The 22,087-nt window shown below is 38.9% G+C and overlaps 1 protein-coding gene across 1 annotated transcript in view; it reads right to left on the bottom strand.

Moving 5' to 3' along the window:
* Positions 1-1,081: 1,081 nt before the first annotated feature.
* Positions 1,082-22,087, bottom strand: part of CPS1 (carbamoyl-phosphate synthase 1) — a 109,697-nt gene continuing 88,691 nt past the window's right edge. Inside the window, exons 30-38 of the mRNA XM_006082476.3 lie at positions 21,311-21,418; positions 18,860-18,949; positions 17,103-17,273; positions 14,617-14,691; positions 11,841-11,939; positions 5,256-5,315; positions 4,376-4,488; positions 2,902-3,031; positions 1,082-2,162 (exon numbers count right to left, since the gene is read on the bottom strand). Coding sequence (XP_006082538.1) covers positions 2,064-2,162; positions 2,902-3,031; positions 4,376-4,488; positions 5,256-5,315; positions 11,841-11,939; positions 14,617-14,691; positions 17,103-17,273; positions 18,860-18,949; positions 21,311-21,418 — 945 coding nt within the window. The 3' untranslated portion in view covers positions 1,082-2,063. The remainder of the gene's footprint in view (positions 2,163-2,901; positions 3,032-4,375; positions 4,489-5,255; positions 5,316-11,840; positions 11,940-14,616; positions 14,692-17,102; positions 17,274-18,859; positions 18,950-21,310; positions 21,419-22,087) is intronic.

Raw genomic sequence — 22,087 nt, 5'->3', positions numbered from 1 at the left:
CTCTGTTTGGATCCAAGTACTTTTCTCCATAACAGGCTAGTTATTGAACGGTTTATTATATGTGTGTGGCAATATTTATTCAGCATGTGGTTGTAACTACATATTTGCAAGGATCTGGATCAAAGGTGGTATATAATCACATAACCACATAATAATTTTTTTCTTTGTCTTTATTGTTGACACTATTATAGATGTCCCCATTTTCCATCCTCTTTGCCCACCTCCACCCACCCCTGGTCCCCCTTCCCTCTAGTCATCACTACACTGTTGTCTGAGTCTATGGGTTATACATACATGTTCTTTGGCCAATCCCTTCACCTTCTTTCATCTAGTTCCCCCACCCGCTTCACTCTGACAGCTGTCAGTCTGTTCCATGCATCCATGCCTCTGTTTCTGTTTTGTCAGTTTGTTTTGTTCATTAGGTTCCACATATAAGTGAGATCATATGCTACTTGTCTTTCTCTGACTGGCTTACTTCCCTTAGCATAATGCTCTCCTGGTCTATCCATGCTATCTCAAAAGATTTCCTTTTAAAATTTGTAATGAGTCTTATAAACCAGAGGGAGACAAGAAAAACAATGCAACAGCCTAGGCTTCATTATTTTTAACCAGAGGTCTGGTACATGAAAATTGTGCATGGGGGAAGGGGGGCCCCTCAGCCTGACCTGCACCCTCTCCAATCTGAGACCCCTTGGGGGATGTCCTGCAGGGATTGGGCCTAAACCGGCAGTCAGACATCCCTCTCACAACCCGGGACCGCTGGCTCCTAATCACTCACCTGTCTGCCTGCCTGATTGCCCCTAATCCCTCTGCCTGCTGGCCTGATCACCCCTAACCACTCTGCCTGCCTGTCTGATCGCCCCTAACCACCTCTGCCTCCGCCCCCGCCATCATGGCTTTGTCCGGAAGGACATCTAGTCTATCCGGTCTAATTAGCATATTACTAGTATAGATATTCATTTGTTCATACCCTATATTTCTTTGTACAGAAAAAAGGAAAAGTGATATTATTTGGCCTCAAACCCTGTTCATCAGATACATCAACATAAAATAAGTAAATAAATGCAAGAGTACAATGTCATTGCCTCTTAACAGTATTTTATTTAAAAGTTCACAATTAAAGCACTTGTAATAACACAAAAAGGTTAAAGATACAAAGACTGCCTTAAGGAAGGGCTTTTCTTATATGCAGATGGGAAGGGGACCTGGTGCCTAAAATGTGTAGAACTCACAGTGCAGTGCGGGCCTCAGTAGATCATCAGAATCCATAATCTGAAGGGAATGAATGTAACACCCAAGTGTATCCAAAATTGGCAGGAAGTGGGGAGGGCAGGGAAATGGCATAAATCTGAAGATTTCAGTTGGCTCAGGTTAAAATTCCAAAGAACAACAGGAATAAAACCACCTCAGCGGTATCTACCCTTTGCTGACATCCTCCAAAACCCAAAACTGCAAACTAGTGTCTTTTAAAGAAATTTATTGCTTAAAGACCTCTGTCACACTTCTCAAATTCAGTACCGTGGGGAGGAAGGATGATATTCCTGGATGAACCAGATAGAATGATTATTAAAAAGGAGCAATAAACAAACATCACGATGAAGGGCTTCATAAATTAAATCCAGGCTTCATTTTAACAAAGCTCTAGAGTATTGTGCCTGGTGAAAGGGTCCTGAGGTGGCAGCTGCTATTGATAAACGACAATAGTGTCTGTGAAGTTGACATAGAAAGAGTTCAGAAGACAGAGCAGCAACTTCTACCTTGATTATCATTCATCAGCACCATAAAAATGTTAGCTGCAAGTAAGCACGTGGGAAAGCTTGGCCACCGGAAATAAGGCACTAGCAGAGAGATACATTCTCGCGAAGAACAAGTGACTGAGGAAGGACTCTATGCAAGGCTGACGACAATTTAATGGTGACAGGAAAGAACATTAAGGGATAAATGAGTAAACTGCAATAAGGTTTGGTATCAACATTCATCTCTGGGAAAGGAAGTTGGCAATCAGTTCCTCGGGATAAAATGTGGCTGCGGTTGGTTTGGGGATGGAGCCGGCGTCCACTTCTCTATGCCCCTTTCCCAGCACTGGACTGCCTGTAGTGGAAAAGACTCTTGGAGTCCACAGTGCGAGATTTCTGTATGGCTTCAGCGAAAAGTTTGGTCACCTGAAAATGTAAGCATAGGAGTCTTAGCAACCCAGATGATATGAAAGTGATTGTTTAATGAAGCAGGAGTGAAAAGTCAGTTTCTGCTCCCAATTTTTAAAGGGGAATTTTTTTCTTTTATGTAATGGGGACTTTCTGCTATATTTCAGACATCACCATGAGTGAGTTTATCCCACCACCCTCCCCACTCCTCACCCCCTGAATAGGAATTGAAACTGACCCAGGGAAAAAATATGATGGGCAGAAAGATAATGAGTCTCAAAGAATAGTCTTTCCCTGTAATAAAGAACTTGAGGAGTCACATCCACACAGAACTGAACATGCCTCATGCGATCATTTTCGGTGAATTGAACAAGTGCTTGCAGATATCTTGGATCTTCCATCATTAACCTGTTGCTTTTATGGGGTGGCTTTCACTTAGACACAATGGAATAAAAGTTTGTATCTTGATTCCATGCCACACCACACTTCTTATTTAAAGGATAATTGTATGAGTAATGAGAGAGCTATGGCTATCCGTGGCTTTTGATTATCTCAATTGCTTGATCACCAGCTGTCTCAGTTAGGCCACGACCTACCATAATTGCATCATTATTTTAGATTCTATTTAGAAATCCTTCTCCATTCTGAATGTTACAAGAAGGGTAGGAGAGAGATGTGCATAGATCGATAAACACTCTTAAGGGAGGCACCAAAATAAAAATCCTCATGCAGCCTGTATTTGAGAAAAAGGATATACCTGGAAATTAGTGAGGAGAGCAATCCCACTGTCAACAGCTGTCCTCCGAATCACATAATTATCATGGATAAACTTGGTGTTGTTGTTGGGGAGGTTAATCACCAGGTCAATGCTGCCATCTCTAATCAGTCTGGAAGGATGAACAAAACAAACAAAAGCTTGCAGGTGACCATGTATATTTTATAATTAATTCTAAAATACTAACGTAAATAACCCTCTTAGCCATTTGAATCAATGCCATACTGAGCTGACTGCCATTTGTCCTCCTCAAAGTAAATGTTCACATTACACTATTTGGGGGGTTATAATTTTATTATTGCACTCTTGAAAGAATTCTGGTTAAAGTCTAACAAAATGAATGGAAAGGTTGGTTTTCTCTTTAAAATGCTATCTATCCATAGTAAGAATTGGTAATTTGACAGGTATTTAATTATTTTACAAGGAGGTGATTCCCCAGAGTTGAAGTCCAGCCCACCCCATATTTCCACTCCCAGATTAACTTTACTTCCATGCCTGCATCCCCCTGCCTCGCCGGTGACGGTATGAGAATGCATGTCACCTGATTCTGAGTTAAACCATTTCACATTCTCTTGCTGGGCTGCTACACACAAAGGAGACATTTAAATGTCAAAGCCATGAAGTAATGCTAATTATTGCTTTACAAAGCTCTAAGCGAGAGCTTATAACATCACTGGAAGTCTAACTAAGGTCTGAAAAATTTGCCCTTTTATTAATTTGATAATGATTTATAGCTACCTTCTTAGGAGTTCTAACAAATAGTATAGTGCATAGATTTGGTGTGATTTAGCCATTCAATGAGGTGTAATATCCCTGAGAATTATCTCCTATGTGCCTATGCCACATAGTTCTGTGTTTATGTAATGGTGTTCTGGAAGGCTCACACAGACGGCTGAATTAGTATTTCTTAGAAATCTAGCCTAAGGCATAGTAACCCACCTGATCAAAGAATAGCAAACTAAGTAATCCAATGACTGACATTATCATAGCTCTCATCAGAGTCTTCTACATGTGGCAAGCGCTCAAGAAGTTGACTGAGTCATTGAAGCATAACCTCAGTGAAAGACAGCTGGTCAAACTTGTACTTGACATACACATATATACATAATATAAGTTTGACGTGAAAGATAAAGTTCTGTGTTACAGTCTTCATGCCCATGATTCTCATCACTTGAGACATCAGTGTCTGTCAAGGAAAGTACCCTTACTAGGAACTATTTTGAAGATGCTACGTATCACCATGTGCACATATGGCATTATGTGTTCATAGTGATAGCAGGGTTCACGAGAATGAAACTTTACTATCATCCACAAATTCACTCATTTGAAATTGGTTGCCCAAGAGGACGTATAGAAGACTTGCAAGGGGGTAAGATGAAGTATTCCTATCACACTGGTTCCCAAAGTTGGTCCTCCATCTGTTTCCTTATCTCAGACAATTCTGCCCAGTTCTTACTTTCTGATGGAAGAGAGGCTGGGATTCTGTCCTTCCTGAGACGGCCAGGCCACTGGGGTGGCAGGGACATTGTTGGCATTGAGCCAGTCTGACGTGGCTTCTGTGGCAAAGAGCTGTGGTTAAAATGGAAAAGTCAGTTACTGGATCACAAGGAAGGCTTTCAGGAAGCAAAAAAGCCTGCTGGGACACACGTGTCACTTGAAACATAAAGGAGAAGAAACTGATGAATATGAGAAGCAATGCGATCCCATGAATACAGATTTAGACTCACTACCCGGAGTCATGGGCACTTCAAATATTTCTGCATTATTTGCTGTGATAAAAAATTTAATAACTAAACCAGGCTTTGTGTAAATGTATTCAAGCAAAGAAGGTTTTTTTCCTTTATGTTTATTGTTGACACTACTACAGCAAGAAGTTTTGCCTATAACTGTAACAGCTGGAAATTATGACTACAAATGGGAACAGATAAATGAAAAAGAGGAAATATATGGAAATGCATTGGAACTGTGTCCCAATTCTGTGTAAGCTAAACTTTCTACATTTGTGATAAATGTACTAAACCTTAAAACTAGCCCAGTCAACCTATGAACCAGGAGGTCATGATTTGATTCCCAGGCAGGGCATATGCCTGGGTTGTAGGCTCAATCCCCAGTAGGAGGCATACCATTGATGTTTCTCTCTCTCCCTCTCTGAAATCAATAAAAATACATTTTTTAAAGTTAAAACTAGTCTGTCTAATTATTTGATTCCATTGAAGATATGAAACTATTAAGTTAGGATATATTTTGATCTATTTAATTCTCTAAGATGTTTCAATATTTCTTTTGTGGAGAGAGTTCAATGCTGACAGAAAACAACTTGTAAAAAATTTACATACCTTGAAACCTTCATTGTGTAATTGTTCAGCCACACCAAGGAATCTTGGACGGAATGATTGCTGAAATTAAAGGAATTTAATACAATTCACTTTCTAAATATACATGTTCTTTATTTAGTCATATGTAATATGGTATTCTCTCATGCCACCATGAGATGTAATGCCAGACATTTCCAGGTGTTTTCTATTTAAAGATGACAAGTTTTATCCTCTATACTCCTATAGCAGTGGTTTTCAACCTTGGCTGCACATTAGAATCACCTGGGAATCTTTTTAAAATCCTGATTTCTGGGCCTCATCCTCTGGAAATTCTGTTTTTTTGTTATGCGGTGGGGCCACAACATTAGTAACAAAGAAACAATTTCCAGAGGATGAGGCCCAGAAATCAGGATTTTAAAAAGATTCCCAGGGAATTCTTATGTCGGCAAGGTGAAAACCCCCTTCCCTGTAATCAAGGGCCAAGCTGCTCATTTATTTTTCCAATAAAAATAAAAATCCCACCCACATTTGGTGGTTACTCTCTGCTTTCTTGCTTTTTACCTTGCCCTCAAATTCCTCTATTCCCTATTTAATCCATTTAATCTCTGTCTGTAGATACAGATAGACCCCAGTTCTGCACGGATCCTTTTTCTGATCAGGGAGGATTTAAAGACACCTAGGTTAGGAGCTCAATGCCAAGTCCGCCTTGCTGGATGTTTTGCCTGTTCAAGCCGTTCTAATTGCTGAATTCAAATTCGAACTTTGAACTGCCCTTCAGTAAGAAGGCCTTGTCCTAGCACCTTGCAAAGCACCCTGCAATAAGTCAATCATATGGAACTCACTTTTGCATTTACTCTAAGGCAAAGAGTAAAAGAATGGGCCCATGACCTTGAGCTCATAAACATGAGTATACAGTAATAAGCATGCAACAGTATACAAAGTTTAAAACACCTATTCTGCTTTAAAGGAGAGCATTTTGGCTGTTTTCCCTTGTAAAAAGTTTATACACAGATGGCATTAATTAGGTTACTTTGGTAAATGTTTATAATCTATTTATTACATTACTAATGGTTATATTATATTAGCAATGGTTGAAAAAAATCATGGATATAATTTTATTTTAGAACTTTAGAGAAACTACAAATTATAATAACAAAACATGGCAAAATCCTTGCACAACTTGGATAATGTCCAGCCCAAAAAACCTCCTAATATTTACTTGCAGAGGCTTTCTGAGAACACATCTAAATCCTAAGAAAAGACCCCAAAGACTGTGTTCAAATATAGAATTCTTTCAGATCCTGGCCCTCTCACTCCCAGAACAGCAGTTTTATGACAGGAAACTATCAGAAAATAGAAAAGATAAATGCAACTGGATGAATCTCAGCTAAGGCAGGCGCAGGGTTATTCATGACAGCCTAGAACACGAATTGTAACCATGCCCAGAAAAGTAGCTTTCCACTTCTGCTTAGGACCAAAGAACAAGAAATGGGCTTAGCTATAAGAAGCTCATGGCTAGGCATAAAAAATAAAATAAAAAAAGTATAAAATCAGAGAGTAACTCAGTGGTGTTAGGGCTGTTTAATGAGCTATGTGGCCGTCGCTTTAAGAACAGGTTAGCAGAGGAATAGGACTCATTTGTCCACGTTTGATTCTGCTCGGAAGGTAAGGGACTGAATTAGATGACATTTTAGGTTTTCTTCATGTTTAAAGTTCCTTGACATACAGCAAGTATACATGAAATATTCTAAACATTCTGAATTTTGGAACATTACATTGTGTGTAACACAGAACAGACTTAAGTAAGCACCAAAGTACATTGGAAGGCACAACATAAAGGTATCCAACAAACACTTATTGACTAATGAATAGATTAACCATGAACTGAACAAACTATTCTCAATCTCTTCAATTTTCCTCTAGCAAAAAGTCACTGATAATATATGGCCATGTGATAATATAATGTTGAAACAGTTTCCTAAAAATACCATTTCTTAAGTACAGTGTTTCTCAAAATATGGTCCCCTGGGAAAGCAGCATCGCCTGAAAATTTGTTTAAAACATGAAACTTTACACCCCACCCCAGATCAACAGAATCAGGAACTCTGGGCATGGATCCCGATAATCTGCATTTCAGCAAACCCTCCTGGTGATTCGAGACACACTGGAGTCTAGGAATAGGAGGGCAGAGGAGACAGGGGTGCCATCTTCCTCTCATTTTATAATTTGAGGTGAAGAGGCGCTAACCTTGGCCAAAGACACAGTGGAAAATGTTGAGGGAGGAGTGCTAGGATGTAATATTTTTCTCCACCATTTTAAAGTCAAATAAGTCAGCCAGTCCTCTAAGGTCTGCACACACCAGTCAGAACCCCATTATGGAGCTGTTCGGTGCTGGAAAAGATAAATATCCTACATGACAGTATTGGCAGTTACCAGCCAGACAACCACTCTGCCTCCCGGTCCGGGGTGTTGGCTTTCATAGCCACATTATAAACTTCTATCCAACGTGTATTGAACACTTGTGACACATGAAACAGCCTCTCTACAGAAAGAAATTACAGCTGTCAGCTTGCATCTGAGCGGCCCCAGAGTTAATAGCTGATTGGAAATACCTGGGTAAGAAACCATTTGTAACTAGAGGTGAGAAGTACAAGCTGATGTATTGCCTGGAACATGTTTATAAGAAAGTCTTTTAATATTTATATTTTCCTCCAATTATCATTTTCACATTACTCCAACTTCTGCCCACAGAACAGAAAAGCCAAGCTAATCCTGTGCGATGCCTGTGGATCCTACAGGGGCGTCTGGATTGACAACTCTACGGTTGCTCCTAATGATTCTGTTTTGAAGATAAAAGGTTATTCAAGTCACTCGGAGTCGTCTTTTTCAAATAAAATGCTTGCTTTATGTTTCTGCTTGATGCCAAAGCGCAGCTGTCCGGATGGTGCTCGCCTCTCCACAAGCATCGCTGAATAGCCCAATCAGAGGGGAACAAACAGCGAGGGCTCTTGATCTACTCTAGAGTAAATCGTTTATCGTTAAAGGGTGTTCCAGAAAACTTCAAAACGAGGCAGATTGCCTGCTCCTAGCAACTAGAAATAAACCCTGATGGGATGAAAGAGGCTGGAAACACTACAAGGGAATCCAAGATGATTCTGTTCCCATATAAACCTGCGTTACGTGTTTCTTACATTAGCATCCATGCCTATAGGAAGCCTCTTGGTAGAGACAGCGTGCATGTAGTAGTTAAGTTGACAAGGATCCCTTGACAAAATCTAAATCCTGATTTTTTTTCCAAAGCCCTAGTTACACGAGGTTGATGTTATAAATATTTCAAATTTCCTGGGTAACTTGACTCATAGGATTTAACCTTGGAAGGGCAGACACAGGGGTCTGTGTGTAAAGGATTACGGGGGAAAGAGAAGAAAAATGAAAAAAAATGTTAAGAAGACTACAATAACACCAATGAGTGTATGCATGCCCCCCCAAAAAGCTATTTACTAAATGTTTTGAAGAGGCTGATATTAATTAGTAATAATTACTATTTAAAATATATATTAAATCACCAACAATAAGAAAAATGCTTCCTGGCTCAGAGTCCCTTTTACCTTTCTCCATAGTTCTCTTCCCCCTAATTTTATCTTATAACCTGTTGTAAAATATTAATAATACATTAAGGTTTCTTCAATTAAATTGTTCTACTCATAGCAGGCAGATGGGTCCAGGTGGAGAGATGAAGAAAAAAGAAGACCTTTGCCTCAAATAAATGCGGTAGATACTGACCATCCTTCCCATTTATACATGAAGGAATGATGGGGCAAATTAACTGTGAGTGATGGCCACACCCATGCTAAATCAATGGTTGTCTTAAGAAATTCAAATGCAGTTGTGGACTCTCTTTCTTAGAGCTTCGTTATATAACTCACCTAAATGCCTTCCCTTGTTTTTACTGGCCCTAACCCTCATTTCTATATTTTAGATACTTTTAAGTTTTGACTACATATTCGAATGAGTTTATATGAATTCTTCTGACCTAGTGGAATCATGTTAAATAAAATGATTTTTAAAAGTACAGTGTATCCTGAGATATGGAACCCTAATTACTTTGCCCACAGTTGCTATGAAGTTTGGGTAAAAAGTTTGATTAGATTTGGTCCCATTCTAGCTAAGAAATGCCCGGTGACTTTTTTGGATAGTAACTCTCTAGTTAATATATTCTGTCATATTGTTGTGTTAAATTTATGACTACATATTTTTAAAATCACTATCAGTGAAAGTCTTTCATATAGTAATGGTGAGTCTGTGCATTAATTGTTGGTGATGGCAGCTTTCCTTGCCTCACATATAAAGTAAATCAGGAAGTGATTCTTATATATCTCTGATTAAGTTATTACATATGTGTCCTTATCCCCACATTACCCCCTATCCCCCCCCCACTCATACCCTCACCCCCCTGTTGTCTGTGTCCATTGGTTAGGCCTATATGCTTGCATATAAGTCCTTTAGTAGGGGTAAGGGGGAGAGATCAACCAAAGAAAGTGATTCTTATATATCTCTGAAGGCTTAGAGTCATGCTGATCAAATTTAGCACAGCTGTGAATATTTCATTAAATATTTCTCTAAATATTTCCTTTGTATCTTTGTAATTAAAATACATATATATTTAAATCTCTAACATTATGCACTCGTGCACAGGGAGAAAGTTCTTAACTCATGTAGCTGCTGGAGCATTTATTTCGTTAAAAAATAAAAATTTAAAAAAAAAGAGTACATGGAAAGGTAGAAGCCCAATGGACAGAAGCCCTTGCTTAAGAAAACTCTTTTTTCTCCAACCCCCTCCCCCTTTTTTCCCCTGAAAAGCAAAAATTATGTTCCCTGATGCCAAAATTGCACAAATACTTTATAGGGATCAAATTAATTTTTACCTCACATTTCCCTGCAGCACTAAAACCAAACAAAGCACAATTTTATACATCACTGCCTTTTTAAACTGGTATTTTAAAATGTGAGCACTATATGATTAGTTGGGAAGATGGGGATTAAGGGCATGGTCTTCCTCTGAATGCCCCCAGGTCTCACATTAAACTTTAAGCCATAACTGGAAGTTGGGCAAAAACTCTCACACTTGCAACTTAATAATACTTAATACCCATTTATAACATAATGATTCTCTCATACGGTGGGATGTGTCTCTAAACTGCCATTAAGATTTGCAATAGCAAGTCATCTTGTTAGTCTCTGCTCTAACTGTTCACCTTCACCCTTGTGGCACCTTTATAAAGCAAAATCCCAAGTTACTCTTTGCAGAAACTTCTCCAAGGCCACTACCCATCCAGTCTCCGGGGTCTAATTTGCAGATATTAAGACACCCTAATGAGATGGCATGTATAAAAATCACCCACTGGCTTGAGAATACCTGGTACTGTTCTAATTATATTTTAATGATTTTTATGTAACCATGCAGGGTTTGAGATTATTAAAAGTACAGCAGGGGTGATATATAAGACCAGCTATTGTTTGCAAAGGATCCAAGAATTACTACTCTCAAAAGAAAGAGAATGACCCTTTGGAAGCATCTAGTATTTGTCAGGAAACTTATAAACAGAACAGGTTTTACATTCTTGCAATAACTATTCCAAGGAGTAGTAATAGAACTTTCCTGACTACCATTTTGCAGTAAGATTGATATTTGGCCTAGAATAATAAACCAATAAGGCCCTTTTCCTTATATGAAGCTATTCACTTATAATTATGGCACCCTGCTTTGACTTAGAAGGCTTACCAAATAATAATATTTGAAGAACCTCCATGGTATTCTGTGGGATATGCTGATTTTCTTAAGCCCATGAAGTCACTGCCCTTTAAGAACTTACAATCAGTCATGGAGAGCTAGGCTGAGAAAATTTCTCAAATAATCCCCATCTTCTTCAACTTTGAATTCTTGACGTTTAGTAAAAATTGAAATGTGAATGAATGAGTGTAAGAAAGGAAGGAACAGAGGTCAAGATAAGGATAATATGACTTCATATTGGGGAGATGTGTTAGTTTTGAGAGACCAGAGAGAGGTATCGACCAGGCTGTTGGAAATATGAGGTGGCTGAGGACTATGATTTAAAGCTGATTGTTTTAGATAGGAGAATGGATATTGTATACATAGATGAGCTGGAAAAGAGGAAAGTTGAGAGATAGAGATAGACACAGACATAGAAAGAGAAAGAAGAGGGAAGACCCAACCTTTTGGAAATCCCATGTTTAAGGCTAAGGAGGAAAACTAAGAGTAAAACATACAGAGAAGATGTAACCAAGGAATAAAGGAGATTCCTTTCAAAGGCACCCTAAGTTCCTTTCAGAACAAATACCCTTTCACTCGAGACTTTTTTTCTCTGACTTTTTTCATTTATCCGCTTACTTGTATTGGCCACTGCAGTGGAAAAAGGCAAAAATCAGGGAACATATAGAGAAAAATGACCACTCTCTCTATAACTTGCTGTTTTCTTTAGCGGAACTTCAAATTAACCTCCCTTTTCGATACCATAAGTAAGGTCCCTGCCCCCAGCCATTCCCAGCATGTGCCCACTGGCATGCATACAACCACAGACCACGTACCTGGATTCCAATCAGGATGCCTTTCTGAGGTATCTTAAATCCTGTGGAAAGCATTGCCTTTAGGAAAGCTGTGTGAATACCTTCACCAAAGCAAGCAACCTGTTAAGAATAAATGAAAAAAATAAAATAAAGGGAAGCAAATAGTCAACCACCTTTACCGAAAAACAACTACAAATGGAAAGCACTTTACCCATAGATACCTTTGCCAGGTTTTATTAAATTGCCCATGCAATCGGAATTCAGGGATGAAAAGGCTGGCCAGGGCAGATGTATCTTATGTTTTTAATTAAACATAATGAATGAATAAGCAATTCTTTCTCTACCCAACAGCACTCCACGGAACAACATAACTGGATTCTACCGTGAATTATTTGGATACAAATCACAGCTTCTGGTCCATAATGCGGTGAGTTACCAAATGTTAAATTGACATAATGTTTAAATAACAGTGTATGCTGTGTATGCTATGCAACAGTGCATGAATTCACAGGTCAGTAACACAAATGCATAACTGCTGATCAATCCTTCAGGAGTCCTTTCACACAGTGTATGAGAAAGCCTTCTGAGCAATTCAATAAATCCATGAAAATCTCAAAGGAGTTTGTTTGTTTTTTATAATTTCCATAAAATGAACCTACATACCATACTGCTAGCCCTGAAACTTGCAGCCATGAGTAAAAAACAATTCCAAACTAACATATAGTGTTACAATATATAGAGGCTTTATCTACCATAATTGTACTACAATATAACTACAAGTCACATGGCCAGCATAACTATAGAACAAGCGGTATATGTGAGTAGGATGGGAGTAGATTCTGCCATGCACATCATCATTTGGCACAGGTACAGAACCACCATTATAGTAAATAACACTGATGGCTAAATTCATTCTTTAAGCAAATGACTCCTTTACTATGAAAGGAAAGTTCTCAAATCGCGTTGACCTTCAGTTGACCACCAATATACAGGGTGAGACAGAAGTAGATTTACAGTTGCAGGTACATGAAACACAGAGTTTATTCTTGCACTGTTATTTATTAACCATTGTATTATTTTCCATATGAACAACTGTAAGCCTACTTTTGCCCCAGCCTGTATACTCCACAGTGAACATTTTCTTTGGTCAAGTTCTGGCCAACTAACTTAATGGGACCTAAGTTAATGGTACCCAAATTCTAATGAAAGAACCTGGGCCATCCCATCATAAGTGCATATAAGTACAACAGCACATAAGAGGTTTCAGCAGTTTTCTACCGAAAAACATATGAAGTAGTCAGATATTCAAGTAAAGATTAGGACCGATATCCTTACCTCACCACAAGGAAAATAAAATGCCCTTACCTAGATCAGGAGCTAAAGGTTCATTCCACCCCTCAATAAGCCATTTGAACACTGAAAATGTCTTTTTGAAACATAATTGACATTGCACTAAGCTAGAATTATTATTCAGATTTTGCTTATACAATAGACCTTGTAACATCAGACTTAGTGACACTTGGAAATATGACTCTAATAATGGAAGAAGAATTATCTTTTTATATTTCTGAAACAGATATAACAAAGGGAGAGCCTAATTTCTAATTTTTTCATATTTCCATAATTCAACAACACCAATAATGTACGTCTGGAGGTAGAATGGACTTCAGGACTGAAAATGGATTTACCACACCAGAGCAAATGGCATGAAGGAAAACATTCTCTCCCTGATCTGAGCCGTGGACCAGCTGAAAATAGCCCCTCTACTGAGTGACCATGGGCTCAAGATAAACCCAAAGAGAGTCTCTTTCAATGACTGGAAATGGAGTGGAGGCCCCTTGCTTTAATGTTAGGTTTTCTCACCTAGTAAATTAAAAGAAGCAGCAAAGGAGCTAAGAGAATACAGTCGTCAATCCACATACAAACAAGATAGCCATTTATTCCTCACTGCCTGCCTTCCTGTCTCACATGGTTCCTCATTGCAGACCATGCTCGTAACCAGGCAACCATATAAAACATCATGAATTTGTTGCAATTAAACGTTTCCCCTTTCAGGTTTTCCTCAATACCAAGAGGAAGCAATGATGCCTCACAGTCTAATATTGACAGTCCTGTGTGCATGGATGAGAATGTGAAGGTTGTATCTGGTGAGTCTGTCAAGAACTAGGTGATTCATAAAATGTCCTGACACTGACATGTAGGGAACTTTCTAGAATCTGACAGCTCTCTACAAGAAACACATTTCACATTCTTGAAAAAACCTTCAGCTGACAGAGTACCAACACAAGTGAAGAGGGACATCCAGTGGCCACTCCCATTATAGTTTTTAGATAATCCCCAAGAGGTTAAAGTTGCTTTGAAAGTCGTTCTAAAATTTTGCATATATTTGCATGTTGCACAATATTTAGGACCATGATCTTTCTGATGATGCACATCTATTTTACATTTTGTTAGTAAAAATCCACTGATCTAATGGGGGGAGGGGTTCAGAGAGACCTGAAAACCTTAAAATAAAAAGAAAGACCCAGAAGATATTTGAAAGCTATTCTCAATGTGTAATGTGGAAACCAATTAGAAATACATGTATTATATTCACATGTTGATTTTAGAATCTGGTCCCCAAAAGTAAAAGGTTTTTCTTTAGCTCAAAATTCTTAAGCCCTTTTCAGACTTATTCTAATAACAGAAGTTTGTGTCCCCATTACTATTTACTGACTTACTTTACTATATTCAGATCAGAAAACCAGAAATTTCAAAGTAGACTTAATGAAAGTGTTTGTTATCATTAACTAGTTACCTCTCCAGTGGAAGCCATCTCACATCTCAGGATGGGGTCAGCATCCCTCAGTCGGGGCCAGGAAAACATTGGAGCCTGTCAGAAATAAGGGGGAGGAAAAAGCATGTGAGAAATGTTTAAAAGGACTAAGAGAGAAAAAAATATATTAAGTGAATCATCTCTCACACAATTCATTTAGGCTATGGTAGACATGGAAAAAGAATCTCTTTGGTCCAAGCATCTGACTTGAAAAATGGCTTTAAAACTCTGTTCCAAGAATTTCCTGAGCTCTTAGCCAAAAACTTGGGTTAAATAATCACAAATTATTTCTGTAAATAGGGCCCCTGTGACCAGTCTAAGCCAGTGTTTCTAATCTGGCCTACACAGAGTCTTACTGGAGTGATTTCAAACGAAGTCTATTGGGCATTGGTCTACCCAAACACAGAGTTCAAACACATTTTTTTCTTGGTTGGCTTTTGAAACATTCCTCTTCTTGTTTTGATCATTTGAACTTGCAAGAAGCCACCTTGCCAGAAATGTCTGTCTGTAAGCTGACTTCTGAGATATTAAACTGTTGTTGACACCTCTTAAAAAGCTTTGAAAAACATTCTGCTTGGAAACACTTTCGCTCAGAACTTTCATATGAACTAGAACATAGACAGGAGTGCTTCCTTTTCATTCATTTTTATCAGTGCAACTCACTAAGAACTGAATTCTTATTTCTTGCATATATCCATTTATCTAGTCTAGACTATTTCTCCTTAGATTCAGGCACCCTTTGAGTTGTCATGGGAATTCTAACTTGGAGTCATTTTACTGAGTCATTTTAGTCAACTTATCATACATTCCTGCCCTCCAGCTTCTCAATACCCTCATCTATTGATGTCTACCTACCTATCCAGGGCTATATTAAGATTGACTATAAATAAATAATTTGAAAAAAGTAGATTCATATTCAATAATAACTAGGAAAGAAATAAACTAAAAGATACAGTACATTTTGAAAATGCATATCTACCCATCAATATTATTTTTAGTGGGAAATTGTTTCATATGTATACATTCTTTCATGTGTATACATATTCCTGTCTATGAATAAAGAAACATGAATTTGAAATTTATATAGAATCTTCAGTGGAAAATATTTTTCAGGACCTTGTTGGTCTCAAAATAATACACACACACACACACACACACACACACGTCTCTGTGTGTGTATATGTGTGTGTGTGTATTCCCTTGAAAGCTTTAATGATTTAATGATTTATGTTTTGTCATAGTTTCCAGGTTTAAAATGCTACCATTCCCCAACATAAAAAGTGACATTCTATTTCAGTGCACTATAAAATTCAAGCATCCTAAATTACTAACTTAAGTAAGATTAATAAGTAACTTTTATTTATAGTTTCAATGTAAGGCTTCCACTGTGTAAGTCAGAAGTCAGAAGTCCACTGTAACACAGTTGTGGTTGAGTTCACTAGTACATGTAAGAATGGAAGTCTCTGGAAGGCATCTAAAACACGTGTCACATAAATATGTCACTCAATATAAATTAATTTAATGTGTCCTTCAGCTAAAAAAATCATATATGTTGATATAATATCTCACTAATCCTCATGCCTGTCCATTAAAGTAGTTAAAGTCACAATTATAAATGTTCTGGGCATGGATACCCGGAAGCAGCTAGAGAAGCACAATGGCTTCATTACGAGTTATCATTATAAATATACATACAGCCCAACTGGTGTGGCTCAGTGACCTATGAACCAGGAGGTCATAGCTTGATTCCTGGCCAGAGCACATGCCAGGATTTTGGGCTCAGTCCCTAATAGGAGACATGCAGGAGGCAGCCAATCAATGATTCTCTCTCTCCCTCTCTGAAATCAATAAAAATATATTTTTAAAATATGAGATACACATATATATGAAACTAGTGAACAACCCTTAAATTTTCTTGGTCACTCTTCATAAAGGTGCTGGCAACTTCATCACTCTCACAGCGCAACTGCTATCTCAAGTTTTCAAGTGGGAAAACTGTACCACTAAAGAAAGTAGAGACTAAGCAACAGTGACCAAGTTGGCAAGAATTTAACCAACACCACAGGAGAAAGACTATGACAAGATTCATGCATTCTTGAAGTCTTGGCACAATTCAAATGTGGCTCAGTTCAAGCCTCATCCTAACACTATATATCCATGATTTCTGTTTACCAACTAACCTGGCACCATCATGCATCCGCTTCATAAACGTAGTCTATAATTCACTCAGCTAGTCAGTTTTGACTCAGTTCTAAATGGTTTTAAAGTTATTTTGAAATGCACAGTGGTTTACATAAAGTTGACTGTAGTGCATCTTTATTACATATTCAAAGGAAATATCATTAACTTTCCAGTCCAGCACATTAGTGAGAAGGTTCATAAAATATCAAGGTTCTTTTGATGAAAACTTGTTCCTTTCATTTCCTTGGAACTTACAAAAATGACTAATACATTTTTTCAAATGTTACCTTAATTGCAACATAGTCAGAAGGAATGATGGGGTGCTCCAGTGTTGGAAGAGGGGTCTCATCGATGCTCTCTCCAATCATCACTTTGGTGGCCACATCAATGAAGTCAACCCCAAGCGTCTTGGAAACAAAGGGGAAGGATCGAGAAGCTCTCAGGTTGCACTCAATCACCTACAAAGATAACAAAATTCAAAAGAAGACCAAGATGGTGAGAGCTAATAACAATATTAATGTTCTCCCCAGCAATTGGGTTCCAGCTCTTCCTGACTGGGGACCAGCCCTTGTTTTGCCAGCTTCTCCCTTTACTCCCACTGCTTGCACTTTTCTAACTGGTTTGCTTTCAATTACTCACTTTAGCTCTGACTTTCTTTCCTTTTCCACAGTTCCATTGCCCTGCATTGCTGACGGACTGATGTCAATGCAAGCTCAGATAATCCCACATCCCTACTGAAAGCTGTCATTGGATTTTCACTGGCCATCAGATTAAGGCGGAATCCTTGAAGGCCTTCTACCCTCTTGTCTCAGTATGCCCCTCTGTGTTGTCTTGTACCACTTTCATGGCCCCAATCTTACTTTCCAGTTTACCTTGCACTATTTCCCTAGAAAAAAATGATCTTCCTGAACGGAACTAGTCACTATCTCCTAAAATGTGCCGAATTTTCTCATAGATGTTCTATGTGTGATGTCCTCTCTAACTTCCTTCTAGCCATTCTTTAAGATAGAGATCAAAATACAAAATCTTCCTTGAAATCTTTTATAATACCCTTCAAACCAAACAACCAGACAAATTACACTCAAATACATGCTCATGCACATATGTGCGTGTGCACGTTTGTGCACATGCAAACACATGCACACCAGTGGATATGCTCTCTCTATTCTGTGATGCCAATACCATTTCATTTGTACATCCCTTCTAGCAGCTATTGTACTCTAACTTATATTATGGTTTCCTTTTTTAAAAATATATATTTTTATTGATTTCAGAGAGGAAGGGAGAGGGAGAGAGAGAGATAGAAATATCAACGATGAGAGAGAATCACTGACTGGCTGCCTTCTACCCACCCTATACAGAGGATCAAGCCCAAGACCCGGGTATGTGCCCTGACCGGAATTGAATCATGAGCCCCTGGCTTAACCACTGAGCCATGCCAGCCGGGCTGATTTTCTACAAATTCATCTTCTTCTTAGCCCTCATTAAATTAAAGATATTTTTGAGCGAAGACTGTGTTTTATAAATTTTTGTAACCACCATATGACTTTGCATGGCAGATGCTGAATCAATACTGTTTACTGATTGGCAAACTGAAATAGACTAAATTAATTAAGACTAACCTAGTTGATTTAACCTTTTTTTATATTTTGGTAAATGGTATAAAAAACAGCTTTCTTTTTTTGGAAAAGAGTAAAGCAACACTTCAGGGCATGTAATGTATGACTATTACACGTGTCGTGTTCTGATTACTTTATGGTAGTCACTGTATCCATCTATACTATACTGTAGGTGGCAGACAGTGATCTCTCCAATGGATCAGAGTGCTTTACAAAGCTGTGACTGACACATCAGGGCCGCCAAGAGCCTGTGCTTTCAAACTAGGCAGGCATTATACACCGTGAATGTCCTATACCCAGTTACTAACAGCAGCAGGTGGTCTCACTTGCTCTGTGTTGTGTCCACAGGGAAGATTACTAGAAGGACACAAACCAACAACATCTAACACAGCAGGGCTCTCCTCTCACACTTCGGCATTTCTTACCAAGACATCATTTCCTTTGACAAGAAACTGGACGTTGAATGGGCCAGAGATGGCAAAAGCCTTTGCGATCTTTCGGGTAGCATCCTTCACCTAAATCAAAAGAACAATAATATAGAGTTAAGAGCATATCTTAGATAAATTCCCCAAAAAGTTACAGATCCTAAATTTGTATGTCTTTAATCTCTCTTTATAGAGAGTTACATTTATAATAATAATAATAATAATAATAATAATAATAATGTAGTAACCACTATTAGACTTCTTTTAACAAAATAACAATATGTGCTAAATATTATTACACCAGAATATCATGGGGGAAAAGGAAATAATTTACAGAATTATTTCTCTGTCAAATGCTCCTATCTACCTACAAATATATTCTGGTTTCACTTTGAGGGCTAAATGGAATCTTTCAGTTTAGTTGCTTTAGGACCAGAAACTGAGACCAAACACTATATTAATCTAAAGACCCTCTTTCTGAGAGGCGCAGGCCTGAAATTACATGGTATTGCAAAGAGACCAGAGAGATTTCTTTTATGTGCTTCTCTGTTGCCCTGCACTTTGCAAGGGTAGATATCATGGGCAGAAGGAAATAGTTCTTCCTTGCAGGGAGGGCTTGCATGTCACATATAGGAATTTCTATAGCCAGGGCCAGAAGGTACCCAAGATAAGAGGTGGCCCCAACTGTAGAAGCAAGAACTCCTCATTCATTACACTTACAACAGTGGTTTGGCAACTTAACTGGTTATTAAAGGAAGTAGAGGTCATGGCATATTGAGCTCTGAGAGACTTGGAAAGATCAGAGCTCTTGAAGCCATTTATTCTGATAAGAGAAACTGAAGCACATTTGAAATCCGGGGATGTTCTCTTTTTTTAATCATTGAAAGTATTACAGATGTCCCCCTTCTCCCTCCACCCACTGACCCCCTTCTCCCTGCTCCTGTTCATTCCCTCCCCATGCCTTCCCCACATATTGTCTGTATGTGAAGTTCCTTGGTTAATCTCTTCCTGGCCCTCCCCACCCCCGAAATAGGTCAGTCAATTGCATGCTTCAATGTCCCTGGAATGTTGTTCTTTGATGCCTCTGGCATTGCAAAGCATCCTGCTACCTTCTCATTCCAGAATAAGATAAGACCTTCAGAATTACACCCAATGTACAGCCAGACAGACAGGCCTGCCTGGATTCTGATGACAGGGTTATTAGAAATACTCACTAAAAAAGCCAAGCCTGACCTAAAATACCTGAAGACTGAAGTAACATCTGCAAGAACTAATATGAGAGTCTCTAAGAATACACCTAGCAGTGCATACTGAGAACTGAGTCAGTCTTCATTCTTGGGAAGGTCTTTAAAGCAGTGGTTCTAAAAGAGGGGTATAAAATGACATTTCAATCCATTCATCTGCTGATGGGCACTTAGGCTGTTTCCAAATCTTAGCTATTGTAAATTGTGCTGCTATGAACATAGAGGTGTATATATCCTTTCTGATTGGTTTTTCTGGTTTCTTGGGACATATTCCTAAGAGTGGGATCACTGGGTCAAATGGAGCAACAGCTTGGATGTCACTGGAGAGCATTATGCTAAGCGAAATAAGTCAGTCAGAGAAAGATAAATATCACATGATTTCACTCATTTGTGGATTATAATGAACAACATAAACTGATGAACAAAAAAGATCCAGAGACAGAGAAGCATCGAGCAGATGCTCAAACCTCAGAGGGAAGGTAGGGGAGGGTGGGGGTAAGGAGGAGAGATCAACCAAAGGACTTGTATGCGCGCATATAAGCATAACCAATGGACACAGACACCAGGGGCAGTGAGGGCATGAATGGGAGTGAGGGGGGGCAATGGGGGGATAAGGACACATATGTAATACCTTAATCAATAAAGAAATAAAAGACATTTCAGAGAGTTCTGGTTTCAGGTGGAGTTAGGGGTGAATAGTGAAATCTTCCAGAAGACTCCTGCAGGACTGCTGCATACCTGCTTCTAACCGGGAGACATTGCTTTATATGCTATTCACCATGTTTGAGAGTAAGTAGCTCTCAAACATTAATTAGCATCATCTGCAGTAGAGTTTTCCAAAGGTGGTCACCAGACCAGTAGCAACAGCATCATTTGGAAACTTGTTAAAGATGTGAATTTGGGGGCTCTGCCAGGAACTACAAAACCAGAAACTGGGGTGATTCCAGGGATCTGCACGTTAATAAGTTCCCCAGGTGGTCATAGCACGCACTGAAGTTAGAGAACCACTGGGCTAGCACACAACCAAGCAGGCTTCAAAGGCAGTGAAGGGAATTGTTATCTCCAAAATACTGAGCAGACTCAGAGCAAGGAAGTTCCCCTCATAATTAACTTTTGCCTGGATCACGTCCTATATTGCTATCTGGCTTTAAAAAAAATGCTTTTATCTTTGCTTTCCCCCCTTTGACTTTTATTTATAAATGATGACCTTTTCGATGGCTCCTTGGCTGATGGTTTGTGTGGGCAGCATCAGAGTCGCGTCTCCCGAGTGGACGCCTGCATCCTCCACATGTTCAGACATGGCATGGGAGATGACCTGGCCAAGAGAAGATTTTGGAAAGAGTTGTCAGGCACCTACTTCAATGAAACCACTGCCTTGCCCACCCCTTTGATTCTGAAAGATGCCTCGAGCGTTGACCGGTTTCTTTGCCAAGTCCCCGACGAGCAGAGTAGAAGGAGCTGCACAGTAGACTTGTCAAGGCTCCCTGTGCAATGACAGATTGCCTCTAGGGGAGCCTGAGAGTGGTGAAGAGCATACCTCCCTCTCCCATTGATTGGAACAGGTATAAATAATAGGGAAAGAGGACAACTAAACCAACTCCTATTGATGTTTAAGAACAGATAGAAAACGAAAGCATTTGGGAGGCACTGGAGATATCTTTATCTCTTCCTTCCAGGTTAGGTTTTAGACACTGAAAAGGAAAAGAAGATGGGAGAGATCAATAGCCAGTGAGGTAAATGTCATAACAGGTGAACCAGAAAGAACACTTCAGGTATAAAGATCAAGAGATCTTTAAATTGAAATTTGAGAGAGGAAGGAAGTTAAAGGACAATATCCTTGTCCCCTTTATAGGTGAGTAAACTAAGGTAATATAAGAATAAAATAATTCAAGTACATGTGACTACTATGGGGCCAAGTCAGGACTTTGAACTTTTATCTGTCAGAGTCTAATATTTATGGCCTCAATCACTATAACCAGAATGT

Source organism: Myotis lucifugus, unplaced genomic scaffold, assembly GCF_000147115.1.
Source record: "Myotis lucifugus unplaced genomic scaffold, Myoluc2.0 scaffold_3, whole genome shotgun sequence".
Taxonomy (NCBI): Eukaryota; Metazoa; Chordata; class Mammalia; order Chiroptera; family Vespertilionidae; genus Myotis; species Myotis lucifugus.
Note: the sequence above shows the minus strand (reverse complement) of the source record. Positions and strands in the feature narration are given on the sequence as shown.